The 21,640-nt window shown below is 40.4% G+C and overlaps 1 protein-coding gene across 4 annotated transcripts in view; it reads left to right on the top strand.

Annotated features, from left to right (window-relative positions):
• The window catches only part of CELSR1 (cadherin EGF LAG seven-pass G-type receptor 1), a 201,886-nt gene that overhangs the window by 125,752 nt on the left and 54,494 nt on the right, over positions 1 to 21,640 (top strand). For all 4 annotated transcript variants that reach the window (XM_078394390.1, XM_073000625.2, XM_020797002.3 and 1 more), the window contains exons 6-9: positions 12,489 to 12,646; positions 14,190 to 14,353; positions 14,944 to 15,069; positions 20,396 to 20,562. In XM_078394390.1, coding sequence (XP_078250516.1) covers positions 12,489 to 12,646; positions 14,190 to 14,353; positions 14,944 to 15,069; positions 20,396 to 20,562 — 615 coding nt within the window. The remainder of the gene's footprint in view (positions 1 to 12,488; positions 12,647 to 14,189; positions 14,354 to 14,943; positions 15,070 to 20,395; positions 20,563 to 21,640) is intronic.

Below are 21,640 nucleotides of genomic sequence, written 5' to 3'. Positions count from 1 at the left end.
GATCACATTCAATCATGTAAATTTGGTCTTCATCATTATTAATTCAGAAGAGGATGTAAGTGAAAATGTTGCTTTTTTTAAGAATACAATTCCTGGAATCCCTCAGCAAGCACTGAGGACTTCTGGCAGTTGTAGTCCAAGAGAGACTTCTGATCGACTAGTCTTGTGTCTTCATCTAGGTACCTTTTAACGTTGCAATTCTGTACATACTTACTTGAGAGTAAAACCTACTGAGCAAAACAGAACATCCTTCTGAGGTACATAGGACTGCACTTCAAGATATGTAAAGAATGATTTTGTTCCAGAAGTAGCTGGGTAAAATGAAAAGCATACAGAATTAGCACTGTGGTCTCACTTTTTTCAGTGGAGCAATGTTGATGCAGCTGCTTTAGGGAGCACTTCTGCCTTGAACCCGTCTTTCTGTGATATTTAAATGAAGTCAGCTTCATTCCAAATCTGGTTATATAATTTTAATTTCTTTCCTTGCAGAACAACAATAGCTTCTAAGATGCCGTGGGTGAAATTGTTTTGACCCCAAGGCATGCATGCCTCGTGGCGCAGTGGTTAAAACGCTGTACTGCAGCTAAAACTGTGCTCACGACCTGGGGTTCAAATCCCAGGTAGCCGGCTCAAGGTTGACTCAGCCTTCCATCCTTCCGAGGTCGGTAAAATGAGTACCCAGCTTGCTGGGGGGGCAATGTGTAGCCTTTATAATTAAAATTGTAAACCGCCCGGAGAGTGCTTGTAGCGCTATGGGGCGGTATATAAGTCCAATAAATAAATAAATAAATAAATAAATAAATGTACACAAAAACTGTAGGGACTTTGCCATTTTAAAAAGTAGTAAGTTTTTCTTGAGCTAGGCTCATTGCTGAGGCCAAAGAACTTAGAAAGTCAAAGTTCTGGGCTTTCTTAGGAAAAGGAAATGGCTATATATTCTTCTTCTGTGAAGATCTTGGCTCATTCAGTGGAAAGTGTCATTATGGGTGTGCATTCTTTCCAGCAAAAAACAAGCACATACAAAACCCAGCGTCTTTAATTAGCACGAAAGGGAAGGGAGTGAATAAGGAACATCAAAGGAAGAGAGTCTTTGTGTTCGGCATTCGCTTTTTACCTGTGGCGATTAGCAGAAATGTGTCCTTGTGTGAAAATATGTGATCAGTCCACTGTTCTTTTTGCTGTCTGCCCTGGCTGAGTGAGAGCAGTTCAACAAATGGTAGTGTTGAACTTTACTGGCTTTCTCCCTGTTTTTTAATTTCCAGTTGCCTAATTGGCTGCTTAAATCTGTGTGACCTACAAACCCACACTTGGAGGTAGGAAAGATTTGTGTTGTTTGCTGCCCTCTTTCCGTAGGTTGCAGATGTCACACCTTTTCCAGTTCCTGCAGCTTTATTTGCTGTTTCCAGTCTATTTAATTTTCACCCAGGTTTGACTATGTGATAGCTGTGCTCGGTTGAGCAACGTGCCCAGAGCAAAGCAGTTAATGAGATTTTTGATCACTGAACCAGCCAAGGATCGCCTGAGAATTTGGGAGGCATACTTCATTTTCATACATTGGACTGTTAGCTCAGACCAGTAGGTTGATGAAAGGGTTTTTGGAATCTAGCAATTTGCTTAATGAGAATAAATATGTTTGAACTAAAAGTGTACCCTTGGCTCCAGCAGCTCCACTGTATGCTTCACTATTAGTTGTTCCACTTTCTAATAATTGCTAAAGGGGGGGGGGGAGAACTGCTCCGAATATGATCCCTTTTAATTTGCAAATACTACTGGTAGTAGGTTCCCCACCTCCCAAGCTATAAAACTATGAAAAGAAAATACTCCTTAGCTTTTAAAATATCAATAGGAAACAGATTTTCTTTAACCTTTACCCACTTGGAACAATGACTGAATCAGTCTACTACTGATTAACAAGTTAAAAAAAATTGGCATGGCTTACAAAAATGTGAAAACTTTTTCTTTCTCAGTTATGGTTGCATTTTTGTTGTTGTCTGTTATGTTAAATCTCATTGTCTGAAGGATGTTTTCCTCAAAGGTAAAGGCACAGTTGAAATATAGTCATGATTTGTTGTTAAGAGCGTAAAGCCATGAGGTACCATAAAACGTGAGCTAGCATATTCCCCTAGCCCCTTAGCACTCAATAGGAAGAGAATTAAAGCTTCTTTTTCTTCTTCTAACTTTCCACATAAACCCAAGTGTCACCAGAACTGGAGTTAATGTCTGGCTCTGCCAGAACTGCACCGAATAAATACTGGACAGAAGCTGATTAATTTTTGTTAAGAAAATGGAAATTAAGTAGCCTGCTTAGGACTACAGCCAGAATTAGTGCTTTCCATTTTTTACAAGATTAATGTGATCATTTATGTGTAGCCTGTGCTTGTGTGTGTGAGTGTGTGTTATGAAAATGTTCATAGTAGTGCTGTTTCCTTGGAAGACCACACCAACTTATGCAATTTGTTTTGTCTTATATTCAAGGGTATTCACGTGAGTCCACATATTTATTTTTGCATACACAGTGATAATGGCAAGATCGAGCCACAAACTATGGGAAAAATTGCAGGATTTTTTAAACCAAGGTCAAGGGATAATGAAGCAGGCAACCTGGAAGCATAAAGGGAAATCTTTGTGGGTGCTTTTCATGACAATGTGTTGAAGTAGTGTGACAGAGTTATATACAATAGTAGGTAGTGTCGAGGAATTAGCCTGCTAGGATCTTCTGACTCTGGCTTCTGGTCTGCTGTATTAATACATTGTTTTCCTTCCATTGCTCTCCGTGTGTCAAAATGTCAGAGTTGTATCTAGGGTAAACAATATCCTGACCAAAGTTAACCAAAAAGCAGATGCGATGTAATTGTTAGATTCCTAGACTAGGAATAATAAAATCCAAGTTAGACATGAGTGACCTTGGGCCAGGCATCTTCTTACAGTCTATCCCACCACACAGGATTGTTGGGAGGATAAAATTAGTAGTAGTAGAAGCATATTCTCTGGCTGATGTCCCTTTGAGGAAGAATGGGATACATGTGTAATGAATAAAAGGGAAAAAATTCACATTTCTGTTATCCATCTGCCAAGCAGAATTTTATTTTATCAGTCGCAAAGGTAATCTCATCCATTGTTCTCATATCATTGCAAGCTTCAATGGGTTCTAAATAAAAAACAATAATATATTCATATACATCTCTTCTGAGATGCAAGTTCTGTTGAATTCAGTAAAAATTACTCTCTCCTAAATACCTGTAGCTTCTTAGCTAAAAATGGCAGGAAGCCCAATAAAACCAGTTGAAATTGCTCCTCAGCAAGGCCATAGATATCTTGACATTCTTTTTTACCCTTCTGTGTCATAATTCATAACCCTGAAAATAATATTACTGCATAGTGAATACAGAAAGAGCCTATTCCTGAGCACTGAAATGAACACTAGATATGGAGAAGAAGGGGAACTGGTAAGAGGACAGAAGCAGCAAATGGCGGACCTCTGCCCACACTGAATTTATTTGGAAGCTGACCTTGGCTGCTTCTTCCACGTTCTGCTCACAGACTGCCACCTGTCTATTGATATTATAACTTATATACAAAATAGAACCAACCATCTAAGGGCAGCCAATAGTAATTAAGTTTTCTGTTATTCTTACCTTCATCTTTCTTCTTTTACATCAGCAGTATGTGGTCTTTGAAGATTGAATCACAATCTGTTTTCCTATGAAAACAGTATGTGGCAGAGAAGCAAGAAGTACATTTTCAGTGCCACAAGCAGAGACTTTGTTAAATAGCTCCCATTAACGATAATGGTAGTCATGCTGGTAAATCTGGATTCACAATAGTGAACATTTACTGATGAATGCGAAGTGATGGCATAATTTCTAGCTAATGAAAAATAGCTTTCAGGTAACATGGGGTTTAATTGGGTTACCCTGAGAGAGTAGCACACACTTTTGCAAAAGAATTTGAAAGCTGTCAAATCCAAACTGTTTTTAAATGGAGTGGGTACAAAATTATACAGTTGGAATATATCACTCCTGCCATTGGCCATGTCATGCAGCCATATGAGCTCTCCTGTACTTAAAGCACCCTCAGTTCTGGGGGCAGCTTCTCACACTGTATTTGGTATATATTTGCAGCTATCCAACTTCAAAACACATGTGCACTACTGTGTATGATATGAAAATTGTGTGTGTTTCTAGAACTCTGTGACCACACTATAAAAGCAGAGAAATAGTGCTTCATCAGGAAAAACAAAAATCTCCAAATGACAAAAACATAGGACAGTGAGCTCACATACATATAAAAGATCTTTGAATTTCAACAGTAGTACATCCTTGTGGACTGTCACCAGTTAGGAGTTTTTGCAGGGATATTTTTTAAAGGAGTAAAATGCAGTTGCATGAGTTGTTTAAGGTGATGAAATTAACTCATAATTTATTTCATTTATTTCTCCCCGCCCATCTAGATTCAACAAATCTATTCTGGGTGGCTTATAGTCCAAATATAAAACAAAAATTAAAACAACAATATCAAACAACATAGAGATAGGCAGAGTCCAAGATGGTAAGACATAGAAAACTAAGAAATGGAAGGGGGAGGCGTGCCTAAAGAACCAAGTCTTCTGTTTGTTCTTAAAAACTCTCAGCGAGGGTGCCAGGTGCATTTCAAGGGGCAAGGTGTTCCAGAGGCAAGAGGCGACCGCTGAGAAGGCCCGGTTTTTAGTTCTCTCCTTCTGGGCCTCTCTCGGGGTCAAGCCCCTGAGCCACCCAGCCTGGCTAGATCAAGTGACATGACTAGAGCTAGGTGGGAGCAGTCCCTAGTTGCTGTAAAACCAAGAGGCTATGAGGCTTTTAAAACCATGCTTTGATAGTAGGGCTTGCTGTGAAGGTGTAGGTCAGAGTGTGCCGTCCTCAGAAGAGAAGGACCCGAAGGAGGAGAGTGGTTGCGCAGAGGGGATCTTAGTAGAAATAGAACAAGAGGAAGAATCACTGAGGAGACCGATGGAAGTGTGCTTGGTTGATGAGAGAGGAGCTGAACTGCACTTGATCATGTGGGAGGAGGTGACAGGAGGAGGGGGAAACGCGCGGGAATTCAGTTGGTTGGGAGAGGGCAAACTGGGAAGATGTATGAATAGAGGAGTACAGACTGACTGGATAACGGACGAAAGAGGCCAGGTTGATCTTGCTCAAGGCTTCCCGAACTTACAGAGAGGTGGGGGATTGCTCCCCGAGCCCCTTCCCCCTAGCGGACGCGGTCGTATTTACGAACCTTTAGAATGGAGGGTTTCGGTCTTCCCAGTGAACTACCCTGGTGGGGGCAGGAAGGTCACCCGCCCGAGCCCGGAGTTCCAGCAGAAGCCCCCAGAGGGGGATTGGGCCCGACATCCCTGCTGTGGGACCATATGTGCCGTGCGGAGTGCCCCACTACGACCGCTAACGGACCGCGAGCGTTTCGGCCCAGCTCCCTGGTAAGGGAAGAACTAAACCCAGCTGTTGTGAAAGCTAAAAAGTATAATGTGTTGACCGATGAGATGTTAAAGGATCCGTTTGATCCAGTCGAGTTAAGTGTGTATTCAAATAAAGCTGTTAATATGGAAGAAATGGACTCCCCTCCTTGTCTCTTTCCCGCCTTCACCACCCAACCCCCCCCCCGGCGGAAGACGGACCTTATCACACTTGCACAAGCTGTAGTAGGTTGTGGTCTGGTTTCACAGTAGGAGAGCTGTACTGTATATCCTTCCTTAGGGAGGACAGTCCTTCATTTGAAAAAGCCATCCTCCTTTTTTAAGCAATGCATGTTTTCCTTCTTGGTGACATGTAAGTCAGTGGTTCTTAACCTTTTTGAAAGAAAAGCCCCCTTGAGCCATTGAGGAAGTTATCATGGCCCCCCTCCCTAAGGTGATAATATTTTACCTACCTACCTACCTACCTACCTACCTACCTACCTACCTACCTACCTACCTACCTACCTACCTACCTACCTACCTACCTACCTACCTACCTACCTACCTACCTACCTACCTACCTACCTACCTACCTACCTACCTACCTAGTCTCCCTCCCCACCCGGGTGCGAGGCAGTGCTTCACGGGGCAAGGATGAGGACCCAAGAGACCCTTTCCTTCCACCCGATCCACACTCAGTGCTCCCCTAAAGGAGAAAGGTGAGAGAGGCAGCTAGAAAGAGCTGGATCATCTAGCGGCAGCAGCAGCACCAGATCTACTGCCAGCACTGCAGCTGCAGTCGCCTTCACAGGTTTGGCTCACTCCAGCGCCCCCCTACCGCCCCCCTTCTGTTCTTTTGCCCCACACCGCCCCTTTTCGTTCTACCACCCCCCTGAAAAATGAAATCGCCCCCTGGGGGGCATTATTGCCCACGTTAAGAACCACTGATGTAAGTGACCATTTTATCCCCCAGTGAGATTCCTGGCTGAGCAGCAAAAGTAGGGGCTTTGGTAGGTAGAGGTATCTAACTGGCACTCTCTCGTTTTCTCTGTGGATTAGTTTAAGTGTGGGTGTTTTGTTGTTGTTGTTTTTAAAAGCACCAACAAAACACATTAATAAAACTACCAAGGAAAGCAAGGAAAGGCATGACATGTCCTCAGATGTGAGGCAAGTCTTAGGAGTGGACATTCTGAAAACACTGTTCAGATCATTCTTCTGGTGTCCATAAAGTGGGTGGAATTGATGCTATATTAATTATTTCATTCATTATTTGGTAGCACCTTTCAGCATACTTTAGGAGGGGCAATATCGGCAAGATAATAGACTTCTTCACTTGGAGTAGGTTTCAGGTTGCCAGTAGTAATCCTACATGATTCATTCAGGGCTACATCTACTTGCTTAGCATGTGTTGATGTACTGTACACCGTATGACACTAGCATATTCTACTGTGAAGCAGCACAGGGACAAAGTTCCTAATAAATAATTTCTGGCGGCAAGCTTCTATTTAATTTTTTTTACAATGTTGTCTGTACATCGGGGTTCAATCCAGATCGACACCCAAATGCTCTGGAGTAGGGCAATGTTCCAATATCTTGCTTTCCTAGCTAACTTGGAGCTTTCTCTGTGCTTCTCTATTGTTTAAGTGGAAGGCACGGTGCAGTGTTTTTAGAAGGGTTTGGTTTCAGCTGATTGTTTTTATAATATAATGATAATAATAATTTAATACCAAGTTATAATACCAAACACTATGCCTTATTTGTTTGTTTGTTTGTTTGTTTGTTTGTTTGTTTGTTTGTTTGTTTGTTTGTTTATCTCAGTGCCATGTCCCAAGATGATTGCTTAGTCAAACTGGCTTGAAAATCAGTCCTATGTACAGCCCATTGTAGTAATCCAAAGATGATAGTGCCAGAGTACGGTTTGCTCTCACTACACTGTCCCTGCCCAGAGGAAATTGCAGCTGGAGCACCAGTAAACATTCCATCCCATATCTGCACCTTAAGTGAAAAGGATAAATCCAGGAGTACCCTCAAGCAATAAATCACCTCTTGGTCTGCAGCCCATCCAAAATTCAATTTTAATCTGCCCTTTCTGGACCCCAGGGATAATGCACTTACATCCTCTTTTACCAGGATTATATTATAGGTACTTCAGTGGTTAAAAAGAATTCCATATCCTGAAATGCTATATGTACTGTAGCATAACTGATATAACTTCTGTTCCAAATCTGGATTCTATCCTAGGCTCTGCATTCTGCCCTCACTAACACCTTGGTTTACTAACAAGAAACAATTTTAATTATTAAATATATTGTGTCAACTTTAGTGCTTATTTATAATATTAAGGAGGAAAGATCAGTTTCCTCACATTTAAGTATTGTGTTTCCCAGTGTTACTAATGTACCCAACTATACTATTCTGTATAATCCATAAAATAAACCTGAGGTTTGGTTGTTACAAAGAGCAGGTAAGGGTGTAAATTTGTTTCTGCTTAGGACCATAGCAGACTGTAGGTGACGTTTGTGACTGAATTTTACATATACACATACACACCATGTATTCTGTAGTACACATAGGTGTCAAGGGAAAGGATCATTATCTCCCTGGCATCCTGTTTTACTACGGAAGATCTGAGCATGTGATCCCTTCACATACAGAGACAGATTTATCTCCTGATCTGCTGTTTCTGGGGTCTAAATCTAGGTGTCACCTGATAGATGTGTCAGGCTCTTTATGTGAAGAGCAGATAGATTATAGTTTACAATGAACACAGAAGGGAATAAAAAACATTTCCTATTACTCAGGAAATGGGAAAAAAACATTTCCTGTTACTATAGTCTGAGACCAGGATATAGCTTTTCAGAAACTTCTAGAGAATAAAGTTTTAAACTTTATATCCAAGAGGAATCAATTTATCTGTGAAGACCCTCAGTCATCCAGGTGTGGTTATCTGGAAGTTGAGTCATGGCAACTGGATTTCTTTCACTTATCTTCTCGGTGCAAAATGAGTACAGTGGTTCCTCGACTTACGAACTTAATCCGTCCCAGAATATGTTTGTAAGTGGAAATGCTTGTAAATCGAAGCACCATTTCCCTTTGAAATGCATGGTAACGGAATTAATCCGTTACAGCATTTAAAAAAAAATACTGAAATAAAAATAAACAGAGGAAGTCCCACACTGGGACTGCAAAAAACAACAACAACCAAAACACACACACACACACACACACACACACACACACACACACAAAACAACACCAACCCTCAATCTCCCCCCACCAACAAAACAAAAACTTTCTTAAAAAGCAGTACCATACCGGTCCGAAGCCTCCTGCGCTGCCACCACTGCTGCGACTGCCGCCGCCCTCCGCGGGCCGGTAGCAAGAAATTCAAATGGTGGAGAGCGGCAAGGAGCGGCAAGGACCGACGTGGCTGCCCCAGCAAGCAGGCGCTGGTGCTGGTTTGGCCACCGCTGCCTCCGCTGAGGCCGGGAGGCGAGCGGCCGAAGAACCCCTGTCCATCTCAAGTCTCCCAGCTCTGGGCCACCCCTGCCACATCCCTTTCCCTAACCATTGAGGCAAAAGAACTACAAAGAAGCAGCCTCTTCGCCACCAACAGTTTGAATTTCCTGCCTTTCCCCCCTGCTTTTCCTGTTCTTACATCGAAGCTCCACTCGCAAGTCGAAGCAAAATTTTGCGAGTGGAGCTGTTCGTAAGTCGAAATGTTCATAGGTAGGGGCATTCGTAAGTCAAGTCACCACTGTACATCTTGGTTATCAGATGAGTGTCCTTTGTCCTTCAAATGAAGGAACACTGCTGATTGTGGTCCCAGAAGATAGGTGGTTTGAGAGAGGGGTCTGGAAGGCCATACATGTGCATATAGATAATCCCTCATTTAAAAGTGGGGGTGGAGGCCTTAGATACAATCTGTCTCCTATTTATCATTCTGCCCTTTCATCCCTCCCCAGAAAGATTAGGACCACACAGACAAGAAAGACCATTGTTAACGACCATTAATGTCCCATGGCAATGGGTGGTGAAGGACTGCAGAAGGGAGATTATCCTTCACCCCCAGTCCAGTCCTTTGTCCTTCTAAGGAGCCTATTGAGACCAGGGGGAAGTGAACCAGTGTGGAAGATATATCAAGGATCTCCTACCAACTCTCCTCTTACTGAAGAAGCTACCTGGATAAGTAACGAAACCTTTCAACCTAGCAAGAAAGAAGACCAGTTCCCATGGCTCAACTTCCAGTTAACAGAAATTAACTGAATTGATATATACCCTAAATATGATAAATGGGGTATGTCTCAGGATCACACTACTTTTGAGAAATACAGTTAATAGTACTAAATATGACTAGATAGGCGGGGTATAAATACAATAAATAAATAAATAAAAATAAATAAATAAATAAATTAGAGACCCTGTACTTATTCTATTACTTTGCATGAAACAAAGGTTCATTTCAACTGAAGAACTGTACTATATCACAACGATACTATCTAATGCACATTCATTTGAGCGTTTTCACTGACACCATACTACGACAGGAATTTTGCATTGGAAACACTGTTGAGTCTGCAATTCTAACACAGCTACTAGGATACTACAATAAGCCCAGCTAAACCCAATGAGATTTACTTTGAGTAGATAGGAATATAGCTGCACTATTAGAAGCCTTGAAACTCTGTACCTCCAGTCTAAGAAATGAAAATGAATTTAATTTAGAACATTACCAGGCCTTCTCTGACATTCTTAGCTCTATGATGAAAATGTGCACCAGCTCCAAAAGGTTTTCCCAGTATTCTGTACCAGAAACTGGAAAAGTAACTTTTTAACCACTCCCATTAGCTATGGTGGTTAATGAGCTCGGCTCTGAATTTGTCAATTTTACCACCAAGTATTCTGCAGGAATGGAATCTGTTTAAGGGGAGGGTTCTTCATTCTTAAAAATTATAATAATAATGTAATTTATGTGCCATCAGGTCAGTTGTTGCCAGGGTTTCATAGGTATACTCAAAAGTAGTAGACCAGTTTTTCATCTGGTAGTGCTTTAGGACAGCCATTCGCAATCTTTTTTAGACCATGGTCATAAATAAAATATGAAAGATATATAGGTCAAATCAGGATTATATAAGTTGTATAACAAACTTTTTGTAAGGTCTCGTTGGACAGCCACTTTGCTTTCTTGCATTTCCTTTTCTTTGGGATGGTTTTTGTTGCTGCCTCCTGTATAATGTTATGGGCCTCCATCCATAGTTCTCTGTCCGCCAAATCTAGCTCCTTAAATCTGGTCTTCATTTCCATGTGTATTCATAAGGGATGTGGTTTAGATTGTACCTGACTAGCCCAGTGGTTTTTCCCACTTTCTTTAGTTTCAGCTTAAGTTTTGCTATAAGAAGTTGATGATCAGAGCCACAATCACCTCCAGGTCTTGTTTTTGCTGACTGTATAGAGCTTCTCCATCTTGGCTGCAGAGAACATAATCAATCTGATTCCGGTATTGCCCATCTGGTGATGTCCGTGTGTAGAGTTGGCTCTTGTGTTGTTGGAAAAGGGTATTTGTGATGACCAGCTTGTTCTCTTGACAAAACTCTATTAACCTTTGCCTTGCTTCGTTTTGAACTCCAAGGCCATACTTACCTGTTGTTCCTTTTATCTCTTGACCCCCTACATCCCTCTTGACATTTCAGTCCCCTATAATGAGAAGGACATCTTTTTTTGGTGTCAGTTCTAGAAGGTGTTGTAAGTCTTCATAGAATTGGTCAGTTTCAGCCTCTTCAGCATCGGTGATTGGTGCATAAACTTGGATTATTGTGATGTTGAAAGATCTGTCTTGGATTCATATTGAAACCATTCTATCATTTTTGAGATCGTCTCCCAGTACAGCTTTTTCCACTCTTTTGTTGACTATGAAGGGTACTCTATTTCTTCTACGGGATTCTTGCCCACAATAGTAGATATGATAATTTTCTGAATTGAATTCGCCCATTCCCGTCCATTTTAGTTCACTGGATGTCAAGGATGTCAAGGTTTATTCTTGCCATCTCCTGTTTGACCACACCCAGCTTACCAAGGTTCATAGATCTTACATTCCAGGTTCCAATTGTATTTTTCTTTGGAGCATTGGACTTTCCTTTCACTTCCAGTCGCGTCCGCAGCTGAGCGTCCTTTCGGCTTTGGCCCAACCACTTCATTAGCTTTAGTTACTTGTACTTGTCCTCTGCTCTTCCTCAGTAGCATGTTGGACGCCTTCCAACCTGAGGGGCTCATCTTCCAGCATCATATCTTTTAGCCTTTTGTTTCTGTCCATGCAGTTTTCTTGGCAAAGATACTGGAGTGGCTTGCTCTAGGTGGATTGCGTTTAGTCAGAACTCTCCACTATGACCTGTCCGTCTTGGGTGTCCGTGGACAGCATAGCCCATAGATTCTCTGAATTACTCAAGCCCCTTCACCATGACAAGGCAGCAATCCATGAAGGAGTCTCTGTTTCTTACTAGTAGGTAAACTGGGGACTGGAGAGTAAAACACATTTTATTTCCTTTCTTTCATATTATCCCTTATTGTAGATAGCAATCCTGCTGAATTCAATCTGTAATGATTTAAGAACAGCTTGAGGCAACTCAGAATTTATCTGTGTACTGTAGTCATTATTTGGGATGTTGCTTTTAGTGAACAATTGGAATTTATTTAAAAATGCCTCTTCTCTCAAAGCATCACATTTCTCTCCATAGGAGACTCAAGGCAGCTTACATTGAACTAAAGCCATACAGTAATCACTACAGTAATTGCTATTTAAAAATACTGTAGAATGGCTGATAATTATCCAATGCAGTGGGATGATTATGAGGGTGCTGCGAATTATGGTATTTTTTAAAATTAAGATCTTAAACTGTTTGCTCATGATTTTTAGCTTGGCAAAATTAATTTGGAAAATATGTCTACATGCCTATGCTATACATTTTGTTTGTTCTAAAATTATTGGTGGATATATATTTATTCTTTCTCTGTAAAATGCTTCTATATTTTGTGAGGATTTTATGTTTTACTTTTGTTTTGCAAGCCCAACATAGGAAGATTAGGTATTCCTCACGGACCTTCAGGGGAGAAGGTGGCTGTAGTAACTGTGGATGACTGCGATACTGCGGTAGCTGTGCGTTTTGGAAGCCTCATTGGAAACTATTCATGTGCTGCTCAGGGAACACAAAGTGGTTCAAAAAAGTAAGGCTGCGACGTTTTATAATACTTGCGTAGACATAAAGACAAGTGCTAATCTCAACCTGAGTAGACCCACTGAACAGGATCCTGATAGACTCAAACCACTCATGCAACAGATGTAGCATGAGCAGCTTGGGGGGGGGGGATTAATTTGTTTTGTTTGTTTGTTCGTAATTTTTTGCCACTTGAACCAACTGTTCTGAAAAGGGATCTCCACTATTCTAAGAGCAACATATGCAGACGCAGGAGATCCCATGCTGTTGAGCCAGAGGAGCTTTATGTTCTGCCAGTGGCGAACAGGATGTTGTCCGCTAAATTAATAGAATTTTCAGAACGGTTGATTTAATTGTTCAATAGTTGATTCAGTGGGTCTCCTCTGAGTGGAACTAGCAAGTTGGATTTAAGCTGTTGGATGCAAGAGCTGTTTGAAACACATGCCCTGGGAAGCTCTCTCATCCATTTTATGTATGCCTAGAGTAGGTCACTAAAAAGTGTAAACTTACTTTCATATATGTACTAAGCAAGATACTGCAGTTATGCATTAAAATCCAGCTTGCTGCACCCAGTGAGCCTTTCTTCTGAGGAAGCAGATAGGGATCTGGAGAAAAATATGATAATTTGTGTCATTTATAGAAGCCATTCTGCTAAACATCTCCTTGTAACCATTGAACTGTTTTTATTTCTTGAACATGTTTTTTTTTAAATAAAAAGGCACTCTAGAGTTTGAAGATGTAAGATTGAAAAAGGAAAATAGAAAAAAAACCTTCTTAGGTTCTGAAATAATGAAAATGACAAGAAGAAAATAGGATTTTAAAGTACAAGGGAAGTCAGCGTGGAAGAAAATGATTGAGTTAAATACCTAATTCGGTTAGAAACGGCATATAAAATATGTCATGAGATATTTCTGATGAAATGAAGGATTTTTAGTTTAGGTCCTGTTTAAATAACTTAGGTTAATTGAATGACTGAAGCAAATAGAGTTGAGCTAGAGAAAACAGTTGTAAGTAACAATAAACACAGCCTGTCAAAGATTTATAAACATTTATTTGAGTATTAAAGCAAATTTTAAAAAAAATAGAAGAATTTACACTGGAATTAACCCAAAATTTTGAAGTTTTTTAAAATGATACCTGGCTATATATCTCTCTGGAAATGAATATAAGAGAACACTGCAACAAAATACTGTCTAGAAGGAGAATGTAATCTCTTAATTGCAGGGAAGTTGAATAAAAATTACAGCTAAACTCTTTAAAATACCAAAAAGACAGAGATGACCTTTTCATCTGTGGCAGAAGTATTCATTAGCAAAAATAAATTAAAAAAATTAAAAATCTAAATAAAACCAGTTATATATAATGGAGAGTATTTTAGGGTTTAATTTACAACCAGGTGCATTGTTATTTTGTTTGATATACTTATGATTGAGTGCCTAGTGGAGGTATGGAATTGACCTTCCATATACCGTAACACTTCTGTGTGATGAGAAACATGGGATAAATTGTCAAAATAAATGAGGTCTGATATCTGCCTTTTTTTTTTTTAAAAGGTCTCTGGATCTTACCGGCCCTTTGCTACTTGGAGGAGTTCCAAACTTGCCTGAAGATTTTCCAGTGCACAACAGACAGTTTGTTGGCTGTATGAGAAACCTCTCAATTGACAACAAGCCAATTGACATGGCCAGTTTCATAGCCAATAATGGAACTCATGCAGGTATAAATTCCACATGGCAGGTAGGAAAGGAGAGGAAGATATATTTTTGTTTCACTGAGAAGTCTGCCAACAAAACTGTTTATTTAGCCAAGGAAGTAGAAACTTTGGAGTGGCTGTAAGATTTATGTCTGAATGTGTTCCATGTTCAGTTTTTTAAAAATTTCCTAACAGTACCTATGCATGTACTGTTGAGTCTAACTCACTCACCTCTACCTGTGCCCTCAACACTCTCCTGCCATAACCCAAGCATTTTTTAAGTTGATGCAGGGGCTTGTGTCCGTGTCCTACAGCTTCCAAGTTTACTTTCTTGTTCGTGTAAGTTACTGATTTAAAAACAGGAACACCTAGGAGTTTCAAATCTGAATTGTCCAGGAGTGGCGGTGGTAAGGATGAGGCAAAAACACTATGGTCAGTGCAGAGCTCATTTTCCAACCCCCTGTATTTGGACTCGTACCTGATTCCTTTGTACACAAGCACATGTGCAACCATTCAGAAGGTTAAGAAATACAATAACCGATAGCATCTTCTTAGAATCGATGTGTAGGTGCAGAACCATCCGGGAGCTAAAAACATCTCTTTTGGAATTTAAGGCTGCCTGGCTCAGAAGAATTACTGCACCACCAACTGGTGTCAGAATGGAGGCAGTTGTGTGAACAAATGGAATACTTATGCCTGTGAGTGTCCCCTGCAATATGGTGGAAAAAACTGTGAACAAGGTAAGCAACTGATATCTTCCCCATTCACTGTCTAATGCATCCTGTAATGTTTGAGCAAATTTTAATTGTTGTGAGGCAGCTTCTGAACTACCGGATTTGTAGCTTCTTAGACGATAGGCTTTAACAAGAATTTGATGGTTCATAGTATCTGGATGGCATGGCCAATATCCTATAGCAAATCCTTCACACCCAGTGTAATGTATACAGTGGGGGTGAAGGACTTGCCACAGGATATTGGCCATGCCAATTATAACTAATTGTACTTCAGTCTTCAAATCAAGTTAACTGTCTTTCCAATTGAACTGATAGCCTTTACGTCATTGGGAGTCACAGAACAAGTTTCAGACATTTTATGCTGACTTAATAGGTTTGTGAATGATGGAGAATTATGGTACATACAAGTTATCATGCTGTATCCAGTAGACAAACCACTAATGCAGGAAATCAGCACTTCACTGAAAAAATGAAAGCCAAACTTATAATTCTTTGTACATCTGGATTGCAAAGGTATGCTAACAGAAAACAAATCTACATTAATTTCTTAAGTACGGTTCATCAGATCCCATTTGACAGGGTACAGATTGAATGCCTGCTGATTGACGGCAGGTAACATTTGATGAACCTTTTGTGCCATCTTGTAGATCACTGTCTTTAAAACGTCCACTATCAGAGAACACATTCTACACTAAATCTTCTGCTGAGGAATTCTTGGCCTGTACATTATCCATTGTAACCCTGGCAGATTACAGCATATTCTGGACAATGTTCTACAGTGCCTGCTCTGTTAGTGAGACACTAGCCAAGCTTTTTCAGTTTTCATGTTGCGACACTTAAAATGAGAGTGCTTCTTAGTAACACAAGCCATATCCATATACTTCACAAAAATCAGTAATTTAGTGGAAGCGGTTAACAAAATCTGTAGGGTCCCTTCCAGCTCTGCATTTCTAAGATGACAATGATAATGAAAATGTTGTAGTGTGCTTCTATTTAGATATAGTTCCATTCTCTCACACATCCACAATTTCCCATCCTCCACATATATACACACTATTCTGTTTAGCATTCTGTGGTCACTGCACATGCTTAATCATTAGGTTCTTTGGCTTCCCCTTTTCTAAAAAGCAATCCCCCCCCCAAAAAAATAAATCTGTTCATCTATAAACACTGGAGGTCTCCCAAAAACCTTTACTGGTTCTCTTTTTCTGTGTGGATGATTTTTTTTTGTTTTGTTCCAAAAGTACTGTCACTCAGATAACTGAGTGTTTGCTTCATAATATTTATTAGGACATCACTCTAGGCACTAGGGCAGACCTGGGGGATGGGATCAGTTTTACCAGTCTACCCAGTCCTATTGCCAATAGCACACCCCTTGCCACCACAAAAATTCAGTGATACAACGGCAACCTAGAGTAGCTCTTTTCTAATCCCAGTTGCCACCCAACAAAATTATACACCAAAACAAGCTGTGCAAAAAAAATTGTACTTCATTTGAGAAAAAAAATGTACTTCCTAGGAAATTGAGGGAGTACAGTGCACTATGAAACAGAAAACACAGTCACAGCCCACTTTATTTTAACATCAGTTGTTTGAGATTCTTTGCTGATAAACCCAAATCTTGATCATCTAAAGAAATCCAGAGTTTCCAGAGTTGGAAACCCTTATGGCAGCCCAACCTCTAGAACTCAAAAGTACCATACTGTGTTCTGTTGAAATATGTCAGATGCTGAAGTGCTAGGGGAATTGTTCTGAAGTGTCAGCGTGTAGTTCTGATGTCATTTTTCTAGTAGAAGCAAAGTGGTGTTCAACCATGAGAACTCTGGATCTTATTGAGCTTAGAAAAATGATCTACACTTTCATTATATTTATTTCAAAAATGGTTAAACATTAGCGTTCTTGTAAAACTAATGAACTTAAAAATACTTTTAACAGCAAGTTACTGTCCAATCAAGATTTGAGTCAGAATTTATTTGGCTCAAGCTAAGTATCATGTTATTAGTCCGCTTTTGCAGTCTGTTCCCATAAATCCAATTGTAGCAGATGAATAACACTGTATAATGTAATGGCTTTTCCTGCCAAAAAAATTACCAAAACCCCCATTTTATTATTCCTGACATTTTATTGTCAGGAGGCCCCAAACCAATTACTTACTTCCCATAATACATCTGTGGGACTGAATATGCATAATGGGAAATAAGTCAGGTCAATAAAAGAGAACTCTGGCCAGTTAAAAGAAAGGTGAACCAGAAGTTGAAGTGGTAGAAATTGGTAGAATGTTGAGTACTTTAAAAAACCACACAAATCCATGTTTTGAAGAGGCTATTAAATATATAACACCTGGAATGTAAATGACACACCAGCCATGTGTTTTGACCTGCCAGATCCTTTATAAAACCCTTCTTTTTGAAGTTCCCCTGAGACCATGAAAACAGGGTTGATCAAGCATCTGGTAGTTCTTAATTCATGTATATCATATCTACTGTGGTCTGGGGACTAAAGCTTGATGGACCCATAGTGCTAGTGAGAATCTTACATGCGCCATTTTTCATGCCTGTTATTCAGTGTACACAGACTGTTCTATGTCAGGCTTACCAGACTTTGTTGTACAATTTGGCAAAAGCTTTGGAGAAGTAGCAGCTGTTCCTGCTACACATGGAGTTAACATTAAAAATAATGAGATTTACAAACTTCCACAGCTACTTGTTAACATTTACATGACATAATTAGCACTATAGGTGATACCAGAGCATGAGAATCATTAAAAAAAACTGGATTTGGAAGGGTTCCTTTTAAGGAGAAAGGTACGGTAAATCCAAGCTATTATATCTGACAGATGGCTTTAATATAACTTCCTCTTGAATGCTTCCAGTATTGGAGAGCTCTCCACTTCCCAACATGGTTAGTTCCATTGTCATACTGCTGTAGTGATTAGTAAGTTTTTCCTGATGTTCAACCAAAATCTTGCTCCTGTAATCTGAGCCCATTGTTAACTGTCCTCCACTCTGGAATGATTGAGAAGAGTTCTGGTCACTCCCCTGTATTACAGCCTTTCAAGCATTTCAACAGGACCATCACATTTCCCCTCAATTTTCTTTTCTCAAGGCTAAACATGTTCAGATCTTTCAGTGTTTACTCAAAGGACTTCGTTTCCAGATCCCTGATTATTCTTGCTGCTGTCTTCTGAATCTGTTCCAGTTTGTCTGCATCCTTCTTAAAGTGTGGTGTCTAGAACTGGACGCAGTATTCAGTGCCAAATAGGGAGGAACTAACTAGTACTTCACATGATTTGGAGACTATTCTTCTGTTAATGCAGACTAGAATAGCATTTGCCTTTTGTGCAGAGAGTCTCCCAATAAGGCATTGAGTACCCTTGAATATTCATAAAGACAAGAGTATTTTCTGCCCCCTCCCTTCACTCAGATGAAATCATCTTCCCAGTTAGCTCAGTACCAGGTTATGAGCTGGTTTGGCCTTGAAGGTTGCTCTCACACAGATAAATTGTGGGTGTTCCTCCCTTCCAGTTACTGGTGTTACTCTCCTCGCTCAGCCATCTCATTCCAGGCACTGACTACGAAACGTGAATTTTCTAGAAGAGCACCAGAGTCCATGATCCCTCAGTTTCCCAATCTCTTCAGAGTTATTTCTATTTGCTTTTCCTAAAGAAATAAATAAACTCTGAATGCTACAAGCTGGTGGCTACTTTCAATTTGCCAGCTGTAACAGAACATAAGATACAGGACAAATCAGCACATGAAAGGTGTGATATTTTTTCCTATACCATTTAGCAAGACTAAGTAAATATATGCCTCCAGAAATATAGATGTCACAGTAAATACAGAGTTACATTTACATAGGAAAAAGAATAAAAAATGTCCCTTGTTAAGTTATAGCCATTGTTTTGAAAGGGATAGCTTGTTATTCATAATGTTACCTCTAAGCTCTTGTTGATACAGTGGTGCCTCAACTTACAAACTTAATTGGTTCCGGAACTCCGGTTGTAACTCGAAATGGTCATAAGTCAAAGCACCATTTCCCATAGGAATGCTTTGAAATGCAATTAATCCGTTCCAGCCAAAGAAAAAAATCACCAAAAAACCCAAAACACTGCAAGACCCATCAGAAATGCGATTAATCCGTTCCGGCTGAAGGGGGGGGGGAAGCAAACAAAGCGTGCAAGACCCATCAGAAATGCAAAAAAAAAAAGCAAAGCAGAAAGCAAGCAAAGCGTGCAAGACCCATTGGTAATGCAAAAAAGCAAAGCAGAAAGCAAGCAAAGCGTGCAAGACTCATTGGAAATGCAAAAAAGCAAAGTAAAAAGCAACCAAACCCTCCAAGACCCATTGGAAAAGGGGGAAAACCCAACAAGCAAACAACCCCCCCAAGACCCATCGGAAATGGGGGGACCTCAAAAAGCAACCAAACCTGCAAGACCCATCAGAAATGGGGGGGGAAATCCAAAAACTAAATAAACCTGCAAGACCCATCACAGCATAGAAACATAATCCCACCACCCTGCAAAACCCATCCAGAGCAGTTTTTAAAAAGCAGAAAGCAGCACCTTACCTTGCCAGGCAGTCCAAAGCCTCCTCCGATCGCACTCACTCTAACCGTTGGGGCAAAAGAGCTACAAAGAAGCAGCCTCTTCACCTACCAACGGTTAGCAATTTGAATTCCCTGCCTTTTTCCCCTGCCTTTTTTTGGTTATAACTTGAAGCTCCGACCGCAAGTCGAAGCAAAATTTTGCAGCTGGAGCTGGTCATAACTCGAAATGGTCGTAAGTCCAGACGTTCATAAGTTGAGGCACCACTGTACATGGTTCCTGCCCCTAAAACCCTGCGCTCTGTAAGAGACCATTGTTTATAGAATCCAGTGGGTCTGCTGTTTCGTCTGTTTCTCAATTTTTTATTGCATTCCATTAGATAGATTGACATTAACTCTACATGCTTTCTTCCCTGTCCTGGAAAATTATAATATTTAAAGCACCTTATTAAAAGTAGTAATTCCATCTGTGAAGGCCATATTGTGTCATCTGATGTCACTACAAGGTTGTAACCACTACTTTTCTGTAGATTTTGAAATACCACCAATGCCTAATTATGTGAGCACTAGAACCTGTTCTCAGCTTTCGCAAGGATCTCTGCTTGATTTTGTGTTCTCCTTGGCATATTTCTGATAACAAGCCTGCACACAATCAGTTTTATATAAGTCCATATATATCTTATATCTGCCCATTTCCAGACTGCCAATACTGCACAACTACCAAGAACACAGAGAGAAAAAAATGATTAAGTGCATGCCTGTTTGTTTTCACCTTTGTCTTCCATTGCAGTCATGCCTTTCCCTCATCGTTTTACTGGCGAGAGCATCATCATCTGGAGTGATCTTGATATCACTATTTCTGTACCATGGTACATTGGCCTCATGTTTAGAACCCGGAAGACCAATGGCGTGTTAATGCAAGCAAATGCAGGGGTGTCATCCAAGATCAATATCCAGGTAACTTTGTTCATTAGTGCAACTGGAAAATGTCCTTGAACAATGAACTACAACGCTAAATATTTGTGCTTGTTCACTCAGCTAATCAGCAGCACCGTTTTATTGATGTTTATTAAGAAGTGCCACTAGGTTTGGTGGAATTATATGACAATGTTATATTAATGAAATTTAATTTATCAGGAAATGATACTGAAGTATTATGATTGCAGTATAGAATACTTTATGTGAATGCTGCAAGGAATTTGAAATAGGGATACAGCCATATCAAACATCACAAATATCTGTCAGAAGACTATAGTACTGATATAATGGGAGTGGTGCTACGATTGGCACATTTTTCCCATAGCCATATATGTTTCAACAGAAAACAACGAATTCACACATCCCACCCAGCCTCCCTACTGTCCGTCACTTTTATCAGCTTTATGAAGTTCAGAGTTTGATTAGTGGCAGATAAAACGGAACTGAGGCGTAGGGTGGGCGGAGCATAGACAATGTCTACTCAGGGCACCTTACAATAAAATTATTCATAAAATGGTTAAAACAACAATTAAATTGACAATAAAATATTAATCAAGATGGGAAAATATAAACAAAAGCTAAGTAAGAAATAAAAGTCAAGTATTGACAGGAGGGAAGGCCTGCCTAAAGAGCCAAGTCTTTAATTGGCTCTTAAAAACATCCAGCGAGGATGCCAGGTGGATCTCTGGCAGCAGGCTGTTCCAAAGTCGAGGGGCCACTGCCGAGAAGGCCCGGTTTCTAGTTCTTTCTTTCTGGGCCTCTCTCGGCATTAGGCCCCTCAGCCGTCTTTCCTGGCTATAGCGAGTGACTCAAGTAGAGCTAGGTGGGAGAAGGTATTCTGCTAGATATTGAGGTCCTAAACTGTTTAGGTCTTTATATGTCATCATTAACACTTTGAAATCAGTGCGGAAACAAATGGGCAGCCAATGCAAGGCAGCCAGAGTGGGAGAGATATGCTGGCATTTTCTTGTCCCACTAAGTAATCTGGCTGCCACATTCTGCACCATTTGAAGCTTCTGCATCAATCTCAAGGGTAGCCCCACGTAAAGCGCATTAC

This window comes from Pogona vitticeps, chromosome 5 (assembly GCF_051106095.1).
Source record: "Pogona vitticeps strain Pit_001003342236 chromosome 5, PviZW2.1, whole genome shotgun sequence".
NCBI classification, from domain to species: Eukaryota; Metazoa; Chordata; class Lepidosauria; order Squamata; family Agamidae; genus Pogona; species Pogona vitticeps.
The sequence above is the reverse complement of the archived record's forward strand: the minus strand, read 5'-3'. Positions and strand labels throughout refer to the sequence as shown.